The following is a 24,538-nucleotide window of genomic DNA, read 5'->3' on the forward strand; positions in this document are numbered from 1 at the left end:
ATAGAGCGATGAACCTGCAAGTAAGAGAACTGATCTCACTTATATATAAGTACTACTAGTGTATACCGTATCAAGGTCTCAAGGCGCACATGAGAGCATACAAGCCTATACTATGACATCAAGGGTATATGACTGCCATACGAGCATATAAGCCAAGCATATAAACATAGCAAGGATAGTATACTACTCATGCATATAAGAACCAAGTATAACACTATAGGAAGGAATCACGAATATGAACTTACTTTACTCAAAGGAAGCCAGCATCCGTAGATGTACAAGCTAGGAGGAGAGTACCGACACCCCGACACTCCTCCCAAACTACCCTCACCCTCTCCCTATTCTAAGCACAAGCTAGGCAAGGCTTTGCCTTAGGAGTGGAGCTCTACTTCTCTCTTGGATGGTGTTTCTCCAAGTGGTGGTGTGTCCTCAAATGAGCCCCCCTACTATTTATAGAGTAGAGGTGCCTTGGGAGAGTAGAGATATTCCAAGCATCTTAAGAGAATCTTGAGGGAGTATTCTCTTCCAACTCTTCTCCTTGTGCCACCTAGCAGGATCCAAGGCTTTGAGGTGGTAACTCCTGGGATAACAGCCATAACCGCCTTTAAGAAGTCACCAGGAGTCGACATATGGAAGCTAAGCTCGAGCGGTGCCAGGACCAGTTCGGCTGAACCATGGGTTCGACCGAGCCCTGGGCACCGCCTCTCGTTCCGCTTTTCATCTGGGACGCTGCGTAGTGGGCCCTCAAGTTGGTGTAGGATGCACACGCCAAATTAAGATGGTTTACCCCCTTGTGTAGGCCCTTGGATCCATGTGCTCTTCCTTGATTGGCTGGAGTTGTGTTTCTTTGCCTCTTGGGTGTGTTTCCTCCTCCTTTCTAAGGATAAGTTACCTGCATACAAATATTCACCAACACTTATGGAAATGGTTAGTAATAAACCCCTACCACTAGGTTGATGTTCATCTTTCTGGTTTTTATGCAGGAGTTGACGGCCTAGAATTGGCACTTAAGAGCTGTCAACAGGGATGTGAAAGCCACTCCTCGAAAACCCAAAGAGGCAGAGGTGCCCAGGACAAGGCAAGCCTGGATAGCTCGTCGGCGTCAATGTTGTTCTTCCTGGGGACGTGCCGAAGCTCCATCTTGTCGAAGTGCCGCTCCATCCTCCAAACCTCGGTGACGTACATGGCCATCTGGGGGTCCACGCATTGATACTCCTTGGAAAACTGATTAACCACTAGCTGGGAGTCCTCCTTCACAAGTAGTCACCGAATCCCCAAGCCGGCGGCCACCCGGAGCCCGACGAGGAGGCCCTCGTACTCTGCCAAGTTGTTGGTAGCCCAGAAGTCGAGTTGTATCAAGTAGCAGAGGACCTCTCCCGTACGCAAGGTAAGGACCGCGCCAGCCCCCACACTATGCAAGATGAGTGATCCGTCGAAGTTCATGGTCCAATAATCCAGTGTCCATGGCTTCCCATCTCCCTCCTCGATGGATCCTAGGATGGTCTCCTTCTCCAGGTAAAGTACAGGGGTCTACCTGGCAACGAAGTCTGCCAGGGCATGGCTCTTGATTGCATGGTGAGGAGCAAACTGGAGCCCGAACTCGGCTAGTTCGATGGACCATTTCACAGTTCTCCCAATGCCTTCTTGGTTCCTAAGGATCTGAGTAAAGGGTATGATGTCACCACCATTATTGGGTATGCTTGAAAGTAATGCCTCAGCTTTCGGGACACAATATGAATGGCGTACAACATTTTCTACACTTGGGGGTACCGCTCCTTAGCGTCGCAAGGTACCTCACTAACAAAGTACACCGGGTGTTGTACCTTCCTGGTTCACCTCGGACGGTGCGGTCAGAGTCCCGGGAGGGTGAGCCCCTGGGAGGGTCTTCCGTTCGCTTGTCAAGCCCTTGGGTTCCAAGAGTCCTGGGAGGGGCCACAAATGGTGCTGTTTCCTTGGTGCTATCGTCGGGAGTCCTCGGAGGGGTGCGTCGATGGTGCGCTCAGCTGGTGCACCACTCCCACAAGGAGGTGGATCCTGCTCTTCACTTTCAACCACTAGAGCCGCGCTCACCACCTGCGGAGTTCCGACGATGTACAGGAGCAGTGGCTCCTCATCTCTGGGGGTGACTAACATCGGCGGCATCGAGAGGTACAACTTCAATTGCTTCGCTTGCTTCCTCGGTCCACTCAAAATGCCCACTCCCCGAGCCTTGAGATGAATTGTCCTAGGGCTGCCATGCAGCTGGTAAGGCATTGCACGTCCTTTAGGCGAGTGGGAGGCTGCATGCGCTCGACGAGTTCCAGCTTCTTAGGGTTGGCTTCTATCCCTTAGTTGGAGATGAGGAAACCCAAGAGCTTCTCTCATGGTATTCCGAACACACACTTCTCTGGGTTGAGCTTCAGGCGTGTTGCTCGTAGATTGTCGAATGTTTTGGGTAGATCCTCGAGCAGCGTAGCCTGATCCTGGGTGTTGATGATGATGTCGTTGATGTACGCCTTGACGTTTTGGCCTTGCTGGTCTCCCAACGTGATGCGCATGGTCCGCTGGAAGGTGGGATCGGCATTCTTTAGGCCGAACGGGATGCTTACATAACAATACGTTCCCACTAGGGTGGTGAACGTTGTCTTCTCCTCGTCCTCCCTTAACATGCTTATCTGGTGGTACCCGGAGTACACGTCCAAAAAAAAGGAGGTCGCATCCCGCCGTGGAATCGACAACCTAGTCGATGTGGGGTAGCGGAAAAGGATCCTTTGGGCAGGCCTTGTTGAGGTCGATGTAGTTGATGCACATCTGGAGCTTCCTGTTCACCTTCAACACAATGACCAGGTTGGCCAATGACTCGGGGTGTAGGACCTCTGGGATGATGTCGGACTCTAGCATCTAGCGGACCTGCTCGCGGATGAAGTCATGCTTTTTCGGGGCCTGCCGTCATACTTTTTTGCTGGACGGGGTGCGCGTCGGGATGCACGGCTAGCTTGTGCTCGATCACCTTCCTGGGGATCTCGGACATGTCCAATGGTTCCCATGTGAACACGTCGGTGTTTGCCCGGAGGAAGACGACGAGCGCACTTTCCTATTTGCCGCCCAGCTGGGCCTCGATCGTGGCAACTTTGTCGGGGCCATTTCCTTACCGAACCTCCTTAGTGAGTGCGACATTATCGGGGAAGATGCGCTGCTTGGTCGGGGGGTGCGGGTTCTACTCGAGCGATCATCGTCGACGCCAGGCGCAGCCGCAGCCAGGGCCTCAGAGAGCTTCTAGGCACAGTACACAGCCCCTCTTATGTCAGTTTTCACCGAGATGATCCCGGATGGTCCCAGGATCTTCAGGGTCGAGTAGGCGTAGTGTACTACCACCATGAACTTAGCTAGGGCCGGTCGGCCTAGGATGGCGTTGTACGCAAAATCGAATTCTGCCACATCGAAGGTGATGTTCTCCATCCGAAAGTTGTTTCGGTCACCAAAAGTGATGGGTACTGTTGGTACAGAGCAAGCTCTTAACCAAACACTTGAAGAAAGAAGACATGAATGGGAAACAACACTCTTTTAGGGCTTGTATTTCTCCAAAAATGTGAACCCTTGTATAATAGGGGTGCCTCCCCTTTTATATGGAGGCCAACCGACTTTTACATACCAAATTTACCCTTAATCAACCACTACATTCTAAGAATATGTTGTACATTTTGGTAAAGAAAGAGTCCTAAACAACCTTGTACACCCTAAACGGATCACGCTATTCACTCTACCAAGGTCACGTTCGCAACGTGATCCCAATCTTCCACACCTCCGCTTGAGAAACTTGGGTTGGCCGCCGGATTCTTCATCGATGAAGTCACGGGACCTTCATGCTTCCCAACTTGGTCTTCCATAGTGGAGCTGTTTGGGACCTCTGCTCCTATCTACGAAGGTACCTGAACCTTCGTGCCTTTTTCCTTGATCCCACAAAACAAAACCGGACCTTCGCACTTTCCTTTGCTCCGTCCAAACATTATTTCCGGCAATCACACTTAAGAAAACGCTGGTCACCTTCACTGGTGGTTCAACGAGGGTGGAGTTTAGTATTCCTCATCCAGGTCCCCAATAGGAACTCGATCTTCCCTAGGGGGGTGGTCTTCCCCTTCGTCACCTCGTAGAAAGGGTGCGATCAGATGAGCTGTCGGGCGCCTATCTGCTTCAGATGAAAGACCTGAGGCAAGAGGAGGTTGAGTCCGGCTCCACCATTGATGAGGACCCTCGCTACCCCCAGGTTGCAGATCGTGGGTGTGATCACGATGGGTAGTTATCCCACCCCCGCTGTGTTGTTAGCGTGGTCGTTTTTGTCGAAAGTTAGGGGCATCCTCGACCATTTCAGTAGTTGGGTGTCCTCTGGGCAATGTGCGGTAGAGCACACTTCCCTACAGAGAAGCTTGGCCTTCCTTCGTGACCAGGGGGGTGTTTGCCTTGCCAAAGATGGTGGCGACGACCTGCAGGGGCTCTTGGAACCCCAAGCCACCCCACCGGGCTCTCCACCGTCGCCATCCCTTCTGCTCCAATTTGGCTTGATCTAGCACCTCCAAGTTGGCTTGGTCTGGTGCCTCCAAGTTGGCTTGGTCTAGATGGAGGGCCTCTATGGCTGCTTCCATGTTGACTACGATGGGATGGGGAACGTTGAACTGACTGTATTGGATTTTGCTGATCGAGTTGTTTGTAAGCGAGTTGCGCCAGTTAAGCCAATTGTCTTGTGTACTTTTTCTGAGGCATCGCGCTGGTGATAAGATCAATAGACGCGACGGAAGCTAGAGGAGTACGATGATGATGCGTTTGAACTGCTTCAAAGGCATTGTCCAGGTTTTGGATTAGTAAGTCTGCTGCAAGGCGGTGGTGGCACTCTACTCTTGCAGCATTTCTTGCACGTCGTTGAGTTCTTTGAGCTTTAGTCTCTTCTCTGACAACATTGGCAGTGAGCTCATCTTGCGAGACATCATCAGGATGATGCTTATATCATGGGTTTCTGTCCCATTGCTCTTCTTCTTCGCCCTCTTGTCCAGTAATGAGAGCAAAGAGTTCTCATTCTAGAGAGTAGCTTCCTGAACATGAGGTGATGACCTCCATGGTGCCACCCTCTTCGTAGATGGGTGACAAAGGAGTTTCCTCCTAGTACGGGAGGGTGTTGAGGTAGGAGATGAGGTGTGAATCATTGTCCTTAGCGAGAGTAGGTGGCTTCATGTTGGACCAGTAGATGAATCTACCTTGGTGAGTTGATGTGATCACCAGGCCATACTGTAGACCTGATAAAGGGGTATCCTTGTCCGGGTCCGAGTAGTAGTCGAAGTCCTAGATCGTATCCATATCGGATTGTGATCTGGACAGGACCGCCTGAAAAATAGTGGCCGCTTTGCAGAGTCCGAACGGTAATCGACTCGGGTGGTACTCTGATTGGCATGATGACTCATGTGCCAGTTTGTGTGGGTCAATCCGTCTGGTGGAAGAAGTCGAGTTGTACTCAGACTCGTCCCCCCAACCTCTGACTAAGTCAGAAATTGAATATTCATCGAAGTTCTCGATGAGATCCCTCAGAGCTTGACGTTGGAGCTTCATGGTTTGTTGATTCTTCTCCAAGGTTCACGCAATGTGGTGGCAGAAATTTCCAGCACTGTTTGTGATGCAAACCTAGGAGCCGAAGATGAACATCGCGCCTAATTCAAACGTGACAATTAGCTTGATGATGACTTGTGCCATCGAGTTCACCAGTGGATTCTCGGCGAGAGTCCCTACTAGCGCACCAACTGTTAGTGTTTAGACTCGGCAACCTACCAAGGGGGGTTCCCGAGGTAGTGTTTTGGTTAGCGGGGTTCGTTGAGATCAGGAACTCAAAGGTTAACGTAGACACACGATTTAGACAAGTATGGGCCGCTGAATAGTATAATACCCTACGTCCTGTGTGTTGGTTGGATTGAATTGCTTTGGAGGGGGTCCCTGCCTCGCCTTATATTGTCGGGGGTAGGGTTATAGGTCGGTTATTTACAAGAATACTAGTTGGATTCAACTAGATGAGTTCTACTCGTATTGCTACGAGTACTTTTCCTAATCCTCGACTAGTTCTTGTCTTGCCACGTAGACTACACCGTCCCACACCACACTCTTCATGTCAGATATGTCTCAGTGTCCAGCCCTATATTTAAAAATATCCAAACCTTCTGGTCGGCCCATAGATGTATGTACGACACCTTCGGTGGCGGTCCTCCCGTTCCTTCTACTGGTTCTCGACGAGGCCCTTGACCAGCCGACACTCGGTCAAGTCGTGGCAGTCAGTTTTGTGGATCTCGCACCACTTGCCGCCCACCGGTCGTGGTGGTGCCGGTCGCTTCCTGTCGCCTCCCGGACCCCCGAGCAATGGGGGCCTGTTCCGCCCATCCGGGCCTAGTGCGGTGACGGCCTTCCTTTTATTCTTCTTGTCCCCCTGGTCCTTACTAGGTCGGGGTGACTTTTCTTCCTGACTGGTGGCTGCCTCCCACGAAGGAGGCAAGGCGTGAGCCTCAACCTCTCGGGCATACTTATCAGCCAGGGCGAATAGCTCGGCCACAGTTTTGATGTTGTGGGTCCCCAGCTTCCCCCTCAGCCGCTGGTCAGTGACCCCTTAGCTGAAGGCGACTATGACCGAGGTCGGGGTAATGCAAGGGATGGTGTTGTGGACCTAGCTAAAATGCTGAATGTATTACTATAGCGTTTCACCATCGCGCTGGCGGATGGAATGAAGGTCGCTCTCCATCCTTGATTGGGCGAATGAGCTTGAGAAGTTAGCGATGAAATACTCACACAGATCCGCTCAGGAATGGATGGATCCCGTGGGGAGGTTCATCAGCTCATCAGTAATGACCGTGTCGACCCGCGGAGGGTGACGTGGATGTAATTGTCCATGACTTTTGACCCTCTCCACCCTCCCCCCTCCTCCCCCCCCCGCCCGCCTGTAGCCTCGATGGCAGTTCTCTAGATTTGGAGGAACTCCTTCAGGTCAATGGTACCATCATACTTCTCTGGGATGTCGGGCCGGAACTTCGTCGACCAGTCGACCCAGCGCAGGTCAGCTGTAAAAGCTCAGCATCCGGCCCCATAGGGGCCGGTGTCGTCGTATCCACCCGAGGGGGTCCTAGCTTCACGGCGAGAGTCCCCCCTGGGCAGATCCCGATGAGTCATGGTCTTCTGCTCGGTTCACGGTGACCCGCGCGTTTCCCCTTGAGCGGTTCTACTCGAGGAGCGAGCACAGATCACGCTGCCTAGAGTGAAGGAAAGACAGGATAGGTTTTCATGAGCGGCTAGGGGACAGATGGCGCGCTAAGCTGGACTTGTGCCCATCCAGGCCGGTTAGGCCTCGTGAGCTCTTGCCTGGTGTGTTTGGAGCCTAGGCTTTGCCCACTAGCTTGGCCAGGTCCTCCAACCATCGCCCCTCTGGAATTTCAACCCTAGCCCCTACTGGTGGGTGCCGGAGGAGGGCCTGTGCGGCCACCAGGGCGTCTCCTGGTAGCAGATTGTCGAAATCGAGGCGGTGACGCGCACGTGAGCCCCCATCACCGGGATGCGGCCCCCGCATGCTTGTTCGCCTCCTCGAGGAAACACGCCACCCGCCCTACGGTGGAAACGGTCCCACCTAAGCCAAGTGGGGGGCATCGATGCGGGGTGGCGTTGATGCTGCAGTGTCTAGCTGACAAGCGACATGGGCGGGAGTCGCCGACCTCCCTTTGGGTGGGGAGGCCGTGTGAGCTGAGCGTGGTGGCTATGGAGCTACCGGGTGTCGGTGAAATGGCTCCCGTCCGCCACTGGCCTCACCGTCCGACTCACTGTGGTGAGCATGGCGATGATCAAAATGGCTCCCCATTGCCTCTGCTTAGCAGGGATGCCTCAAAAATCAACACACCACTAGCCCCCTACTAGGCGTGCCAGCTGACGGTGGTCAATCACCGTGAGCAGGGATCCGATGGTATCCCCGTTTAGAGATCCGACCTGGGGGTTAGTTCATGTGTAGAGATTCGAGAGACAATGAGGGAGGTTTGTGGATGGTTACACTCAAAGGAATTTTTAGACAGGTTCAGGCCGCTTAGAAGCATAATACCTTATGTCCTTTGTGTTATGTTTCTTCAATTCGTCCTTCTCTTAGTACAAAAGCTGGCCTTTTATAGGCCAAGCCCATGGTGGGGTGACGGGTCGAAGCCTTGCGCCCCAATCTTTCCCACCGCCTTTCATGTGTGAATGCGGGGGTCCAATGGCCACCCTTCTTGCTACAGTCCCCCTGATACGCAAACCACTTGCCCTGACACCCTTCACCTTGACACGCACGGCTTCATGGCGTCTGACTAGGTCCTCTATATATCAATATCCAGTCTTTACCATTTTACCTTGGTCAATCCTTTCGTTCCTCGACAACTCCTTCCTCTCTTGGCCTAGTCCCACTGTCCCGGGGTGGGGTGTGCTGAAACCTGCCTCCGAGCTCCTCCCTGGGAGGCCCTCGCTGCTTCCCGAGGTCATGGCATGGGTTCCCCCTTGGCAGAGGATGGCCAGGAGCTGGGGGAACACTCCATCCATGGGGGCGGCGCCCGCCACTTGTTGGACGGGACGGGTGAAGCCGCCAGCCCCTGAGGCGCTCAGATGCGCCCCATCAACCGTAATGATGGCATCTTTACGAGGAGGGGCGACCGACAACCTGATCTCCTCGATTGATGTGCTCGTCCGTGCCTAGGTACGCCACTTTTGCTTTGCCTCGAAGCAAACTCTCCCAAGGGCCTTCTCGGGAGGGGGGTTTCGGGGGTGTTCTGCATCCATAGCGTGGGCATCTCCTGGGTCTCCTCAGGGGAGGATGACGCAAGGATGCGATGGCTTCCTCATCTTTTTGGGCCTTCAAGTTTTAGGCCCACCTTCTTATCTGGGCTTCTTCAAGAGGGAGCTCCCATATGTGGGTAGGCTTTATTTGTAAGAACCTTCTCAGGGACTCCCGTTCCCTTGGTACTGACATCTACCTTGGCAAATATTCCGCCATCGTGAAGCCGTCATGAGCAAACCTCTATGTACACTAGACTTGAATGATCGCTTCTACCGCTCTCTCAAGAGCTGCCTGAGGAAACATTGCTATCCCCGCAATTCCAACTTTGTGACTCCACCTGCAACCGTGCACCTTCTCTTCTATCACCACAATCGCTGCCAAGCAAAATTAGATTCATCTCCAGCCAAGAAGCAACTGAATCTAACACCATGCTCAAGCTGACTGCACCATCATACTGAGAACCTCATAGTTGTAACCAAGTCATATATCAGAATTGCCACATTAGCATTGCTCTTACATTATTGCTGCCATATACGCCAGACGTCTTACACCGTAGTCTCCTGTAGCCATGTCCAACCTGATTACTCCAGTTGCAAGTACAGACATCCGTTGTCTATATTTCCTTCCAATTTAGCCCTTTGGTATCACCATGCCTTTCAATTCACACTTCAAAACCCATGGCCACAACTCGAATCGATCCGCGCCCTTGCTGATTTGGAAGCACGCAAACTCATCCCATGCAAACTTGCATCCTGAGCTTACGCCGCGTGTCGCCATTTCATAGAGAACAACAACCCCATTAGCCACCTCGCTCCTATGTCGTCGTTGCTGATCATGTCATTGCCTCTGACTCGCGGTCTAACTAGTCTATCACCGCTAGTCTCTCCGCCATGCACACGGTATGTTCACCCTGCAGGTGAACTGTCCGTCAGCCGTCCTGGACTGTTCGCCATGTACCCCGCGAACTGTCCAGCCCGGTCTATCCATCACAGGTAGACCACCAGTAAGCTACTCAACACCTTGACCATGTCAGCCCGCCATCTAACTCTGCCATTCCAGAGCACCCACTGAACCGCCATGAACTTCTATAAGTCACCATGTGCACCACGACTGAACACTATCGATAGTCTCTGCTCGTAGCTAATGAGCCTGCAACACCAGCCCGAGGTCTGGTCCATGCTACCTCTCCTCCTTCGCCTGTTGCAATTCTCCATCAGCTTTCCACGATGTCCTATCGTGCCTGTAGCTCCGTTGTACGCACAATCCTACTACACTTCCGCACGATATACCTTATCGCCGTAAATTGATCTGACCAACTTAGCTCGTCGATCGTCGGAATGTCCACTCTTATCGTGGACCATCTGCCAGGTTCATCGCCACAACCCACACTTTGTCGTCGAAACGCCTTGAGTAAACCCACATATTCACGCCACCGCCGCCTGCCTGTCTCAGAGTTGTCTTGCGTTCCCCTTCAGCCTTGCGCAAGTCCATGGGCCATGACCGAGCTTAGTCCTGTACACAATGCATCCTGTTGTACAGCGAGCTCCTCCGCTAACCATAAGCTATAAACAAGACCCAATAAAAAATGCATGCGCATGGAATCCATCCAAGCACCAATGTTTACCGTGAAGCATGCATGCACTTTTGCACCGCACACACACATCTGTCCAATGTGCTTAACTCCCTGCATGTCTTTTCTATTTGTTTAGTAGATTAGATTAGATTCTTTGTGCCTGCTGCTGAAGAAACCAACCACGCGCCGACTCCTGAGTCCTGACCCACGATGACTCTGCTGCCGCATCGAGTCCTGCTCCTCCACGCACTCGACCACCTGCTGCCTTTCTTGACTCGGTTTCTGACGATCCATCACGGATTCACGGTCCACGAGTTGCTGCTCCACACGCCCTGTCAGCACACCATCTTGGCTCCTGCAACTGCCATGCACCTGCCCTCCGTGCACCATATGGTCATATGCTCCCAACAACTACTCTGCGACGTCCGTGATGACAACTTCCGTCCGGGCATGAACCGTAACCACCGCCGACCCTCACGTCGAGCCAACCATGCTCCACCTTGTGTTGTATCCGTCCTACACCGACTGCGCATTGCACAACATCTATGTGATCTTCCGCATAGTCTCTAGATCCAATCTAACCATAACTCTTGGTACCAATTGTTAAAAAATTAGCCCTTGCGGCGACGAGCCGCCCGCTAATCTCCACCAGCGGAAGCATCAATTGAATCTACCGAGACGAACTTGCACGATCACAGATGATAACGAGAGATAGGATCTTTGTTGACGAGGTTCGGCCAAAACCTACATCCTGAGGCATGACTATGAACGCTCCTCCCCAAATCGCAACACTGGTCGCTCCGGGATCCCGGTATCGTGCCACCTCCCCATGCGAGTCTGTCGTTATGTTGTCATGGGCCTCCTCTGCAAGCCTGTCGTTTTGTCGTCATGGTTACAACAACAGCCCCCTTCTCATATTTATGAGGAGGTCTGAGTTACAAGGTTTGATACGGACTCTACCCTATACTGCTGACGGTACAAATACGTACTAGCAACCTTTGCTTTGCTTAGCGAGTCCGACACCTTCGTTCCACTCCTTTGCTGTCGCATTTAAAGTTTAAGATGTGTTCCACTGAATTCTAGATTAAACATACGTTATCTCCACTGACATGATTGTTCTGTGGCAATTATTATAGTCCGTAAGCCGGCAGTTTGTTGGCTGCTAGCTACATACAAAATAATTACACTAATGGTGACATCACAGAAAACTTGTCATCATTGACTGAACACACACAGGCACTACCAATACTGCGGTCTGGTTGGGGCAGGCACCTGCGTGTGTTCTGAACCTCATCACTGACGATTGAAACGACTCATTGTCTTGTTAATAAAGCACTCTCTTTACCCGTAAAAAAAAAAAGTAGCAACGTCCCAACGGGTCGAAAAGGACACAATATATTGTTATGCACGTCCGGACAAATTCGCCGAAAGCAGTTCAAGTGGAGTGGACATAACACCAGCATTTGGTGCAACAGCTTTCCATTGCTGGGCGCACTCTGCTGCAGTTGCTGCTCTGCCATTGCCGCCGCCCCATCTCCACCGTGCCCCTGTGCCGCCGAAACGGTCGAGCAAGCCAAGCCATGGACGACGACGGTGGCACGGCGCTGCTCCGTGAGTCCTCGCCGTGGAGCCTGCTCGGCGGCGCGGCGGCCGTGCTGCTGCTGTGGTGGGCGGCGCAGGTCCTGGAGTGGGCCTGGCTGGCTCCCCGGCGCATGGAGCGGGCCCTCAGGGCGCAGGGCCTGAGGGGCAACCGCTACCGCTTCCTCTGGGGCGACCTCAAGGAGGAGCGCCGGCTGACGGCGGCGGCCCTGGCCAGGCCCGTGCCCATGGACCGGCCCCACGACATCCTCCCGCGCGTCTCCCCTCTCCTTCACCGTGCCGTCGAGGAGCATGGTATGTACACGCATGTTAAATTGTTAACTGCAATCTGATCATTCCAAGATGCCATTCTGAGACGGGAGTGCAGTGCAGGCAAACTCTCATTTACATCCTTAGCCTGTCATTAAAATGCCTAAGCCACTCGGTCATGGACCGAAACTGTCACTGCACATCCTTGGCCTGATGACTGATGCATCATCATCTATCCTGAGACGGATGTGCAGGTAAGCTCTCGTTTACATGGTTCGGGACGATCCCCAGAATTACAGTCATTGACCCCGAGCTGGCCCGGGAAGTTGCATCAAACAAAGATGGCTACTTCGTGAAAACAAAGCTGGCCACCCGCATGGTCAAGTTTCTGATTGGTGGGGTCGCGATCCTTGACGGCGAGGAATGGGTCAAGCATAGGAGGATTATGAATCCAGCCTTCCATGCAGAGAAACTGAAGGTTTTTTCTTCTGACTGAACTACCTTGAAGGTTCAAATTTTATTTAATATGTGACATTTGACACCATTATGCTCATTTTCCAGCAAGCTTGAGTCATGAGTTTTGTTGGTTTGTCACTTCATATACCTTGTCACCTAATGTTACTTAAGTAAATTGATGAATACTTAATCTAGTTGTTTGGGCAAACAGAAACAGCTTAATCAAGTTGTTTGGGCAAACAGAAACAGCTTATGTTTGTGCAATTGTGCTAGTTTCCTGTTGTTTTATTAACTGTGAGTAAAGTTTTGCGATTTTGATCTGCAAACATCTTGATGTGCTGTTTGATTGGATGCTAATTCAGTAGATCACATACTCCTGAACAACAATAACACTTTCGTTTTTAACACCAAAACGTGCTGTAAATAGACACTAAAGCAGTTTAATACAGGTAATAGGTTTCTTGGAAAATTTTTCTGCCCCGTTGACAATTATCTTGGAAATGGATGCAGGGGATGTTGCCTGCGTTCTCTGCAGCTTGCAGCGATCTAATTTGCAGATGGGAGAACTTACTTGCTGATTCTGTTGGAACCATTGAGCTAGACGTTTGGGCTGAGTTCCAAAATTTATCCGGGGATGTACTTTCAAGAACTGTTTTCGGTGTTAGCTACGAAGAAGGCAGAAGAATTTTCCTACTTCAAGCTGAACAAGTTGTCCGCGTTACTCAAGCTTTCGGGACAAGTCATATCCCAGGATACTTGTACTGTTTCAATCATACAACTCTAGCACTTCATTATGCTTATTGTCTACCGTTCTTTCATTAGATAATAATACATTAAAGCAATATAAAGGGGATCTCACCTTATTGCCTTTTTCTGTCAGTCTTTTACCAACAAAAGGGAACCGAAGGATAAAGGCTATTAACAGGGAGACCAAGACGATCCTAAGGGGAATAATAGAGAAGAGACGTGAGGCCATGAAGAACGGTGAACCCACCAAACATGACTTGCTCGGCATGCTGTTGGAATCAAACATGAATTACAGCAACTCCGATGGAAAGTCCAGCGGGGGGCTCAACGTAGAAGAAGTGATTGAAGAATGCAAGTTGTTCTACTTTGCAGGAACAGAGAGTAGCGCTATCCTGCTGACTTACACAATGGTACTCTTGAGCATGCATCCGGAGTGGCTAGATCGAGCCAGGGATGAAGTTCTGCAAGTCTTTGGGCAAAACAAGCCAGATTTCAGCGGTTTCAGTCGTCTAAAAGTTGTAAGTGATGCTGTATCTGATTGAAAAAGGATAAATTTCATTCAACATGACTATGTTTTCCTAATTTCCTTTTGATAACATTACCTTGTTTGATTTTGTACTTGATACCAGGTGACAATGGTGTTGTACGAGGTGCTACGCCTGTACCCTCCGGCATTGTTCATCAACCGACGGACGCACAAGCAGACTGAGCTCGGAGGCGTCGTGTACCCACCGGATGTCATGTTTGTGATCCCCATCATGTTTGTCCACCGCGACCCTGCGCTCTGGGGGCAGGACGCCGGCGAGTTCAACCCGGGGAGGTTCGCCGAGGGCGTGTCCAAGGCGTGCGGCGACCCGGGCGCCTTCATCCCCTTCAGCTGGGGGCCGCGCATATGCATCGGCCAGAACTTTGCGCTGCTGGAGGCCAAGCTCGCCATTAGCATGGTCCTGCAGCGCTTCGCGTTTGAGCTCTCGCCGGAGTACGCGCACGCGCCCTACAGCATTCTGACACTTCACCCGCAGCACAGCGTTCCGGTTAGGGTACGCCGGCTCTGATCACGTGTGGGATGTATTCTACATAAACCGTGTTGGTATCTGTGAAGGAAGTCCATTTTGCTGCACAAAAGTTTCATGCAAGTACCTAGGTCATCGCGATCGACATGCTCTATTTTCTCTAAAACATTATTCTGCACGGCTCCCTGATCAGGACCATGACAAATTTGATGATGCGGCATGCCCGCTTCGTTCGTGTGGGCCCTAGCACGTGATGGTGGCATATAAGGACATAAAGAAATGCACGTAACTATTTTGAGGCCTGAGGTTTGTGGCAGTTTCTCAGCATGAAAAGTCAGAAGCTCAAACAGACAACAAACTTCTCGTGTAGCTTTCGAGAAGCTGGAAGATAAAAAGCTGAGTTTATATGGAAAACTGCTCAGTTTTATAAGATTTTTATATCTTTTTAAGCTCAGAAAGATAAACACATTTTCTAAAAGCTAGTGTTGGCTTTTTAGAATGAAAAAGCTAGCAACAACTTTTCAAGAAAGCTTAAAAGCTGCAGCTCAAACAAACAGGCTCTGAATCTCGTTCAGAGACCGGAAAACTTGCTTGCAACAGATAAGACTGATTTGTGGACTTACATACAGGGCTCTCATTTTTCTCCTCAACCAAGGTCTATAAAAGATTAATTGGATATAGGGAAGTTCATCCAGTTTTCCTTTAGTCGTGGAAATCATCCTGCCAGCACAAGAAAGGTATTAATTTGGCTGCTCCTTTAGGACAAACACTCCTGAATTGTATGTGACACAATGCAGCTCCATATGAGATTTTGGCACACTTCAAAAATCAAATAGGAGTTTCATTCTATATGAAAATCATCATCATCATCAGGTGTATACGGAGGGCAAGAAATCGCCTCGAGGCATCCAGCCCAGTGTGGCAACTTGCAAATCCCTCTTCAAGTCGCTTGCTCTAGCTCATGTTTAGTTGCCCAATTTTAGAGTGCCAAAATCACTGTAGCATACTGTAGCGTTTCGTTTGTATTTGTGAATTATTGTCCAAACATTGACTAATTAGGCTCAAAAAATTCGTCTCGCAAAGTACAACAAAACTGTGCAATTAGTTTTTAATTTCGTCTACATTTAGTACTCCATGCATGTACCGCAAGTTTGATGTGATGGAGAATTTTCTTTTTGCATAGTGCCAAAGTTGGGATTTGGAGGTGAACTAAACAAGGCCTATCCTACGATCCAAAGAAAGATTCAAAACTCCAATGGCATAATGGCTCGAGAGTCGAGACCTAGTTGTAACTTTTTTTTCATTTTCTTTACTTCCTTCTTTGTTTCTTAAACTTTTAAAACAATCTCCTTTTCTTTTCTTTGATATTCAATAGTGGCAACTCCTCCTGTTTCGTAAAAAAAAACAGTGCAAAGTGGTTTCCTGCTCGAAATGATCTAAAGGACACCACCAAAAGCATTCACTTCAGTTTGTTGCGTCGCTTTGCCATGCATGAGCTATTGTGGAGCTAATTATTTACCAAAGCATCCCTACATCATTAAAATCAATGAAAATTCCCGACGGAGAGAGAAGTATAAAGTTACACAATAAATAACTACAATTACAGCACTGTAGAGCTTTGCCAGTATAGCACATGGCCAATAGGCAAAATGAGCACTTTATCTGTTCACACTTCACACAATCATACAAATTCTGTTTATTCAGCTCTAAACTACATACTTAATCACCGGATCTATAGTTGTTGCAGCTCAGCATGATCATCATGTCAGAGCTTCTTCAGCTTGATCTGAGCACCGTGCTCAGGGTGCAAGATTATCACGGTGTAGGGCGCGTGAGTGTAGGACGGCGAGAGCTCAAAGGAGAAGTGCTGGAGGATGGTGCACAGCGCCATCTTCGCTTCCAGCAACGCGAAGTTCTGGCCGATGCAGATCCTGGGACCCCATCCGAATGGAAAGAAGGCAGTCTGGTGCTTGGTCGCATTAGAGATGCCGTCGGCAAACCTCTCTGGGTTGAACTCACTTGCATCTTTTCCCCAGATGATCGGATCATGGTGAATGAAAAGAAGGGGCAGCAGAAGGTTGACTCCTGCAGGGTATTTGATGCCACCGAGCTCTATTTCCTTGTAAGTTCTTCTGGTTAGGAAAATTACTGGTGGGTACAACCTAAGGACCTCGTATAGAATCATTGTTACCTGCAGAAGCAAAACAGAAGGTCAAGATCATTAATCTAGATATACAATACAAAAAACAACATATAACTTGTTTTTCCTCCAAAAGGTTTCTGTTTGCCAGTGATTGCTTTGTTTCACTCAACATATATGCAGTCCAAAACTAATGCAGTATGTCAATAGTAAAGTTCGTTCAACATCATGGTTAAGTCTGCTTCAGCACTCTCAGTCTACTCACTGACTCAGCCATGGATTACTAATGTTATTTTTTTCCCCGAAAGAATGTACTACAACATCGCTAAGATTTAAGCCCTCATAATATTAAACCAGTGATTCTCCACCAGAATCACATGTTGATGATCATTAGTTCAATGGATGGAAAAGAAAGCATTTCAAAACTATAATCAAATCTTTTTATTACTTGGCCTCCAACAAAGTAGAAAATTATTAATGTCCTTAATGGCCTAAAATTTGTGCATTTCACCATAAAAGAGCATCGACTTCATACTTACAATCTTCAGGCGGCTCAAGCTATCAAAATCTGGTCTAGCTCTTCCAAAATAATTCAACACTTCTTCTCTTGCCAGCTCTTGCCATTTTGGGTGCATGCTTAGCACGACTATAGTCCAAGTTAGCAGGACTGATGTTGTCTCCATACCTGCGAAGTAAAATAGCTTGCATTCCTCAATTATATCTTCTGTAGTCATTCCTAGATTTACTTTCCCATTTGATTCCCTCATGTTGGACTCTACCAATAAGCCCAGTAAGTCATCGTTATTAGTTTCGCGATCTTTAATAACCTTGTCTCTTTTCTCAATTATTCCACGCAGAAGTTTGCTGATCTCCTGATCAATTTGTCCTATCCTTCTGTTATTTTTGGTGGGCAAGAACCTGCATATGTTCAATAGCATTATAGATATAATAAAAGATATTCTTTATTGATGCCACATTACTTTGCCTAGTCTTGTATCTCCCAACTCCACTTGACCAATGAATTTTAGGAGTGAAAATGCTGATATTGTTTAAAATATTTTTGAATGGAGAAAGCTCATTTCTGTATCTCTTTCCTATACTGGAAACGGTATGGGGTCATTAAACATGGATAGGATAATAAAATCTTTTGCAGAAACATATAGATGTCTAACAAATGCCTAATTATGCAACTTCTTTCTCATGAAGAAAAACCTGCTGCTGTTGGAGGGAAAAGAACAAACCAATAGCCTGGGATAAATATTGTCCGAAAAGATTGTATAACACGTTCAGCTAGCTCTTCTTGAAGCTGGAAAATTCTCCTACCCTCATGAAAGCTGCTGCCAAACGCGGTTCTTGAGATGGCATCTCCAGTAAGATTCTGGAACTCAGGCCAGACATCAATCTCAGAAGACCCCTCAGGCGACATTGCATTTTCCAATCTTGTAATCATTTCTATGCAACAGGTAGAAAATACAGGTAGCATCCGCTGTAAACGAGACAGCATTGTAAGTACAGATGCTATCCAATATAAGACTTGCAAAATTTGAACTGAGAAAAACAAAGTCATGAGAAGAAAATTTAGTGAACCTTTATTTTCTCATGGTGAAAGGCAGGATTGAGGATCCTCCTGTGCTTTGCCCATTTCTCGCCTTCATGATTAAAAAGCCCGTTGGAGATCAACTTCACAACACGAATAGTCTTCGGTTTGCCAAAGTGGCCAAACTTGTTAGACAAAACTTCTCTAACTAATTCCGGGTCTGGAATCATCATCCTTGGCGTCGGGCCAAACCAACTGAATGACAATTTCCCTGCATTTGAGGTTTGCATTAAGCTCATGAGAAGACGAATTGACTGCATTGGAATCATCTTCTGAGCCGGCGGCTGCCACATAACAGGTTTCACCCTATTGATTTTTTTTGAAAAAAGGGAAAAGAAACATTGATTTTTTTTAGAAAAAAGGGAAAAGAAACCGACTATCACAGGAAATCTTACTCGAAGAGCATGCTCTAATTAGTTGTTCTGTTCCTGTCAAGTACACGCACATAAATATTCCATTTTTCATGTTCGCCTCGCCTGTCTTCTTTCAGAAAGGAAGTGATGCAGCGTCAGTCTGTGATCTGCCATCCTTCATACGGGGCATAAAGCTATTTTGCGCGTGCTACCAACTGTAGATTATTGTTGGCTAATTTTCGCCAACCGAACGTTCTCAACTTGTGATGTAACTGCTGTATCATACAAATTTCCTAAGAATAGTAGCAAATCATGTTGTCCCCACAAAAAAAAACTGTTTTGACAAATTTCCTAAGAATAGTAGCAACTCATGTTGTCCCCACAAAAAAAAAACTTGTGATGTGCCGGATCGACGTCGTCCAAGCCCCAGGGTGGGCTCTCCCTGCAGCCCCAAGGTCGGTCTCTACTCTCCCCCAAGGTCGTCTCTCTCGCCGGCGTGGGTTGTTCTTGCCTGCTCATCGCCGATTCCCCCCTCCTTGGACCCGGATCTGCCGTCTCCTGGGTCGTAGCGGCCGTATTGCTGGTGCAGGTCGCCGTGCTTGCACACCGCCGCCGGGTACCTCCCGTCGCTTTGGTCGCCTCTACTGCCCCTCCTGTCCTCGGATCTCAGCTCCATGGGCACAAGGTGGCTGCTTTCGTCGTCTGTTGGTGGTGGTGCCTATTACAGTCATGGTTGTCTTTGCTCTTGGGTGGCCTTCTTCTTCTTGTTTGTGCCGTGCAGGTGTGCTTCATCGTCGACATGGAGTGCCCACCGCCGCTGCGTTGCCTTTCTTCTAGACCTTCGTCACGATTGTGTGGAGTTGGGCTTTGGGGGCTACGGGTGAAAACTCTGCCCCGGCCTTCGCCGGTGCCGGCAACGGCTGCGTCCACGGATGTAGCTCACCTTGCTGGGACATTGCTGAGGCCACCAAGTCCATTTGATTGATTTCGCCATGTGAAGACTTAGTCCGCTCCTCCTGGACGGACGGATGATGGCGGCCTATTCAAGGTCGTTCCTTTTTTGAGGCATTGTCCTGCATGATTAGGCAATGTGTGTGGAAAATTCATAGTGTTTTTCTATCCTGCAGGTTCTATTATCTTAGGCCGTGTTAATGGGTTGTGGTGGTGTGGATTTCTTTCTACTGTTGTTGTGTTTGAGTTGCTTGTCTGTTGCCACCATCTATGTGGTAACCCTCGTAACAAATTGACATAAAGGAATTGAAACGAAAATAAAGTTTTTTTTTTTACCGAGCACATAGAAATTACCGTTCTCCTTTGCGAGGTCGTGGAACAAGGGCTGCACGCGGGGGATGATGTCATGGCAGCCGAGCGGCAGCGGCTTCGTCCGCGCCTCCCGGTTGCGCCGCGCGTTCTCCCTCACATCGCCGGTGAAGAGGCGGTACCTGGTGCCCCTGAGGCCCTGCGCCCGGAGGGCCCGCTCCAGCCGCCGCGGCGTCCACCAGGCCCACTCCAGCGTCCAGGCCACCAGCCACAGCAGCGCTGCGGCCGCCGCCGCGCCAGCCAGGGTCCACGGGGAGGCCTCCCGCAGCGTCAGCAGAGCTCGAGTCGCCATTCGCTTCTTGCAGCGTCAGCAGAGCTCGTCATGAATGCAATTTGTGCTGTACTTTTATGGCTTCACGAATCACTGTCTGACTCTTCGCTCGCCCCTACTTGTACGTATCTCGTTAATAATGCAACTACGAATATGATGTCAGTATGTTACCCACTACATCAAAGTATAAATTCATGCTTCGTCTTGGAGGTGGACCTGAGCATGGGCCGGGCCAGGCCGATAAAAAGCTCACACCCGAATTTCAGTTGTCCGAATTATTATTTTTTATATTTTGGGCTGGGTCTATTTTTCAGATGTTTTGTTGCCAAGCCTAATAATAGCAGCCAATGGACCTTACTGAGAGTGAATTTGACTTATTTTGGAATCAATAAAACTTTATAATCTCTGCGTATCAAACAGAAAATGCAGCCCCGTGAGCTCGGCTCCATTAGAAAGGATATGGGCAGGGTATAACTGTTCCATCAATTAAACTGAGAGCTGCAATATGTACATCAACCAATTTCTCCATTCATACACACTCTGCACTCGTAATTCAGATCAAGCGTCGAATTTTAAACATCATATACATGTACAGTCACTATATGGTAGTGGTATTGAGACTTTGCCATCCAGCATGATCACCGTGGTCAAAGCTTCTTCAGCCTGATTGGAGCACCATGCTGAGGGTGCAAAGTTATCACAGTGTACGGCGCGTGAGTGTAGGACGGCGAGAGCTCAAATGAGAAGCGCTGGAGTATGGTGCACAGCGCCATCTTCGCTTCCAGCAACGCGAAGTTCTGGCCAATACAGATCCGGGGACCGCCTCCAAATGGGAAGAAGGCGGCTTGGTGCTTGGTGGCATTGGAAATGCCGTCGGCGAACCTCTCTGGATTGAACATGCCTGCGTCTTTTCCCCAGATGTTGGGATCATGGTGAATGAAGATTATGGGCAGGAGAAGGTTCACGCCTGCTGGATATTTGATGCCACCGAGCTCCATTCCCTTGTAAGTTCTTCTGCTTAATAGGACTACAGGTGGGTACAATCTGAGGACCTCGTACAAAATCATGGTTACCTGCAGAAACCAAACAGAGGGTCAAGATCATTAATACAATATGTACGACACAAAAAGATGTTCCATATCCTGTTTTCCTCAGAAAAGTTCTTGTTCGACAGTGAGTCAGTGATTGAGGAATTTCTCAAAATATGAACAGTCAAACAAACTTCCTGAAGCCCTATACAACTGCAATTTCCTAAACGAATGCAAGATGTAAATAGTTAACTCATCTCCAGCGTGCTTCTACAGTATATTAACTGGCTCAGTCGTTGTGTCAAGATGTTAATGTTAAGGTCCTTCAGGTTTCAGATGTAAGCCCTGCAGTTTTAGAAGTAAAAGAGCAGTTTTTCCACCGGAATGGCATGCAGATGACGGTCAGCAGTATTCAGTTGTATGAAAGTAGAGCATCACAAAACATAACTACTTTTTAAATGAGCTATTCAATATTTTGTTAGTCTAATTCTGACAAATTAATGAAAATTTAATAGGGGTATTTGCAAATTTTCTACTGGTTTATTAATACTACTACTATTGCTCGAATGGCATTTTTGGTAGCATTTTTGCAATTTTCTAGTTGCAAGCTTGCCATAACTTCCAAAGCGGTGGCAAATTTGCAATTGCCCAAATTAGTAATGTCTTTAATATCACTGCATTTCTGCCTTTTCACAAAGAACTAACTAGCTTGTCCTAAATGTCTACAAAAAGAGGGAGTACAAGAGAACACTGATTTCATACTTACAATCTTCAAGCGGTTCAAGCTCTCAAAGTCTGGTCTAGCTCTTCCGAAGTGGTTCAATACTTCTTCTCTTGCTTGCTCTTGCCATTCTGGGTGCATGCTTAGCACAACAAGAGTCCAAGTAAGCAGGACTGATGTTGTCTCCATACCAGCAAAGTAAAAGAGCTTGCATTCCTCAATCACATGTTCTGTTGTCAATCCTAGCTTTGCATTCCCATTTGATTGCCTCATGTTTGACTCCAGTAACAAGCCCAGCAAGTCATCATTATTTGTTTCGCCATTTTTCATAGCCTTCTCTCTTTTCCCAATTATTTCACGCAGAATTTTGTGGATCTCTCGATTAATTTCTCTCATCCTTCTGTTATTTTTGGTGGGCAAGAACCTGCATATGTTCAACAGTGTTATAACAGAACAAATTTTTGATTTCTACCGCATAACTTTTGCCCCACCTTTTATACCCTACTTAGCTTGAACAATGGGGTTAGAAATAAAAATGTAAATGTAGTTCAAAAATATTCTTGAACTGGGAAAGGTCGTCTCTGTATCTCTTCCTTTACTAGAAATAATTCAGGTCATTCCCTTAAAATATGGTCAAGTAATTAATAAAATCTTCTTATGCAGAACGAAACATGTAGGCATGAGTCTCATTAATAAAATTTTGCTACTGTTTATACGGAAGGAAGGACAAACCAGTAGCCTGGGATAAATATTGCTTGAAATGATTGTATAAGGCGTTCAGCTAGCTCTCCTTGAAGCTGGAAAATTCTCCTGCCCTCCTGATAGCTGCTGCCAAATGCGGTTCGTGAGATAACATCGCCCGTAAGATTCTGGAACTCAGGCCAGATGTCTATCTCAGAAGATCCCTCGGAAGACATTGAATTTTCCCATCTGTTAATCACATCGACGCAACAGGTAGCAAATACAGGCAGCATCTTCTGTGAATGGAATAGCATCGTTAGGGATTGCACTACCCAATATATGGCATACTGAAGTTCAACCCGCGAAAAAAAACCCCCCTTCTATGAGAAGGAAACTCAGTGAACAACTACCTTTATTTTCTCATGGTGGAATGCAGGATTGAGAATTCTCCTGTGCTTTGCCCATTTCTCGCCTTCATGATTCGCGACCCCGTCTCCTAGTAACTTGCCAGCACGGCTAAACTGTTGTTTGCCAAAGTGGCCAAACTTGTTAGACAAAACCTCTTTTACTGATTCTGGGTCTGGAATCATCACCCTCGGGGTTGGGCCAAACCAAGTGAATGACACAGTCCCTGCATTTGAGTTTTGAACACCATAAGTAGGACTGTAGGAAGACTTGCGGATAACGCCCAAATCATTTTTGTGAGGATTTGGCTGCCACAAACATGATTCAGAACGGGGAAAATAAACCAACTGTCACAGGATATCTAAATCAATCATTCTGACAGTTTTAATCAAATAATACATGATCTGATTTGATACTTGGTCCTGTCAGTTACCAGCACATAAATGTCCCACTAGTACATAGTACATACTATTCGCCTGTCTTCTTTCCTAACATATTGCGTTCTATCAGGGGCAATAATTATGCTATCATTTGGCCGTACAATAAAGCTAATCTCCTACAAGACATCTTCAAGTACTACTGTACTACTGCTTCAACTCCTGTATATGTGTACCCCATGTCTTTATTGGGAGCTCAGTATCATCAATATCAAGAATAATCACAACGAATGGGCTCCAAAAGGAAAAAAAAATTGCAGCTAATGATTTCACCTCAATATTTTGGTTTTAACATAAAAGAGGTTGAAACAAAAGGAGTCAATTCTAGATGCGGGGGAATGATCTGAGCTGAGAAGACAGAAATTACCGTTCTCCTTAACGACCTTGTGGAGCATCGGCAGCACGCGGGGGATGATGTCGTGACATCCAAGCGGGAGCGGCTTCGTCCGCGCCTCGCGGTTGAGCCGGGCGTTCTCCCTCACATCGCCGGTGAAGAGGCGGTACCTGGTGCCCTTGAGGCCCTGGGCACGCAGGGCCCGGTCGAGCCGCCGCGGAGTCCACCACGCCCACTCGAGAGTCCAGGCCGCTAGCCACAGCAGCGCCACGGCCGCCGCCGCGCCAGCCACGGCCCACGGCGGGGCCTCTCGTAGCAGCAGCAGAGCTCGAGTCGCCATTGGCTTCTTGGCGCGCTTGTTTTTCTTTTTCTTTTTGAGAGGGCGCACTTGGTGGTGGTGATAGCAAGGAAGCAGCACGAAGGAACATGGGTTGGCAGACTGCTGAGCGTCCTCTTAGCCCTGGTTTACTTCATCCATAACTCCCAACTTTAAAACTATGTAAAAAGAAGATTTCTCATCACATCAAACTTGTGGTACATGCATGAAGTACTAAATGTAGATGAAATTAAAAACTAATTACACAGTTTTGTTGTACTTTGCGAGACGAATCTTTTGAACCTAATTAGTCAATGTTTGGACAATAATTCACAAATACAAACGAAACGTTACAGTGTGCTACAGTGCCGGCACAGTAATTTTGGCACTCCCAATTTTGACAACTAAACAAGACCTTAATAAAGCGATTGGACTGCAAGTCTATACGTGTGCGTCTCGACCACTTGGACCATGTTTAGTTACCCCCAAATTCCCAACTTTAGCACTATG

At 48.3% G+C, this 24,538-nt stretch overlaps 3 protein-coding genes and 1 long non-coding RNA gene across 5 annotated transcripts; 2 read left to right on the forward strand and 2 right to left on the reverse strand.

The window, feature by feature from the left end:
• The first annotated feature begins 11,821 nt into the window (after positions 1-11,821).
• LOC101756921 (cytochrome P450 72A11) lies at positions 11,822-14,533 on the forward strand. Of its 2 annotated transcripts, none has more exons than XM_004969170.3 (5): positions 11,822-12,254; positions 12,452-12,687; positions 13,176-13,423; positions 13,546-13,930; positions 14,042-14,533. In XM_004969170.3, the coding sequence occupies exons 1-5, from the start codon at positions 11,942-11,944 to the stop codon at positions 14,465-14,467; spliced, it is 1,608 nt and encodes a 535-aa protein (XP_004969227.1). In that variant the 5' UTR covers positions 11,822-11,941; the 3' UTR covers positions 14,468-14,533. The 2 variants fall into 2 exon arrangements, with proteins under 2 accessions (XP_004969227.1, XP_004969228.1); XM_004969171.3 differs by having other exon boundaries at positions 12,464-12,687.
• A 1,466-nt stretch (positions 14,534-15,999) lies between these two features.
• LOC101757587 (cytochrome P450 72A15) lies at positions 16,000-20,206 on the reverse strand. Its single transcript, XM_004969172.3, has 5 exons — positions 19,821-20,206; positions 18,153-18,373; positions 17,807-18,051; positions 17,105-17,483; positions 16,000-16,616 (listed from the first exon to the last, which is right to left on the reverse strand). Exons 1-5 carry the CDS (start codon positions 20,125-20,127, stop codon positions 16,191-16,193), a joined length of 1,578 nt encoding a protein of 525 aa, XP_004969229.1. The 5' UTR covers positions 20,128-20,206; the 3' UTR covers positions 16,000-16,190.
• Positions 18,708-19,801, forward strand: LOC111257256. Its single transcript, XR_002677675.1, has 2 exons — positions 18,708-19,563; positions 19,643-19,801. It is a non-coding gene; the product is annotated as an uncharacterized LOC111257256 (long non-coding RNA).
• A 315-nt stretch (positions 20,207-20,521) lies between the features above and the next one.
• LOC101757983 (cytochrome P450 72A15) lies at positions 20,522-24,133 on the reverse strand. The gene is made up of 5 exons (XM_004969173.3): positions 23,746-24,133; positions 22,947-23,167; positions 22,588-22,832; positions 21,901-22,279; positions 20,522-21,179 (listed from the first exon to the last, which is right to left on the reverse strand). Exons 1-5 carry the CDS (start codon positions 24,050-24,052, stop codon positions 20,754-20,756), a joined length of 1,578 nt encoding a protein of 525 aa, XP_004969230.1. The 5' UTR covers positions 24,053-24,133; the 3' UTR covers positions 20,522-20,753.
• Between the last annotated feature and the right edge of the window lie 405 nt (positions 24,134-24,538).

Source organism: Setaria italica, chromosome V (assembly GCF_000263155.2).
Source record: "Setaria italica strain Yugu1 chromosome V, Setaria_italica_v2.0, whole genome shotgun sequence".
Taxonomy (NCBI): domain Eukaryota; kingdom Viridiplantae; phylum Streptophyta; class Magnoliopsida; order Poales; family Poaceae; genus Setaria; species Setaria italica.

What these genes read in the sequence shown, in the direction of transcription:
- LOC101756921 (XM_004969170.3), top strand. Translation starts at nt 11,942, where the DNA reads ATGGACGACGACGGTGGCACGGCGCTGCTCCGTGAGTCCTCGCCGTGG. An exon ending in CCGTGCCGTCGAGGAGCATG is followed by an intron (nt 12,255 to 12,451) that starts GTATGTACACGC and finishes ATCTATCCTGAG; the next exon opens with ACGGATGTGCAGGTAAGCTC. An exon ending in GTTTCAGTCGTCTAAAAGTT is followed by an intron (nt 13,931 to 14,041) that starts GTAAGTGATGCT and finishes ACTTGATACCAG; the next exon opens with GTGACAATGGTGTTGTACGA.
- LOC101757587 (XM_004969172.3), bottom strand. Translation starts at nt 20,127, where the DNA reads ATGGCGACTCGAGCTCTGCTGACGCTGCGGGAGGCCTCCCCGTGGACC. An exon ending in TTCACCATGAGAAAATAAAG is followed by an intron (nt 18,052 to 18,152) that starts GTTCACTAAATT and finishes TCTCGTTTACAG; the next exon opens with CGGATGCTACCTGTATTTTC. An exon ending in ATATTTATCCCAGGCTATTG is followed by an intron (nt 17,484 to 17,806) that starts GTTTGTTCTTTT and finishes GAACATATGCAG; the next exon opens with GTTCTTGCCCACCAAAAATA.
- LOC101757983 (XM_004969173.3), bottom strand. Translation starts at nt 24,052, where the DNA reads ATGGCGACTCGAGCTCTGCTGCTGCTACGAGAGGCCCCGCCGTGGGCC. An exon ending in CAAGGTCGTTAAGGAGAACG is followed by an intron (nt 23,168 to 23,745) that starts GTAATTTCTGTC and finishes ACTCAAATGCAG; the next exon opens with GGACTGTGTCATTCACTTGG. An exon ending in TCCACCATGAGAAAATAAAG is followed by an intron (nt 22,833 to 22,946) that starts GTAGTTGTTCAC and finishes TTCCATTCACAG; the next exon opens with AAGATGCTGCCTGTATTTGC.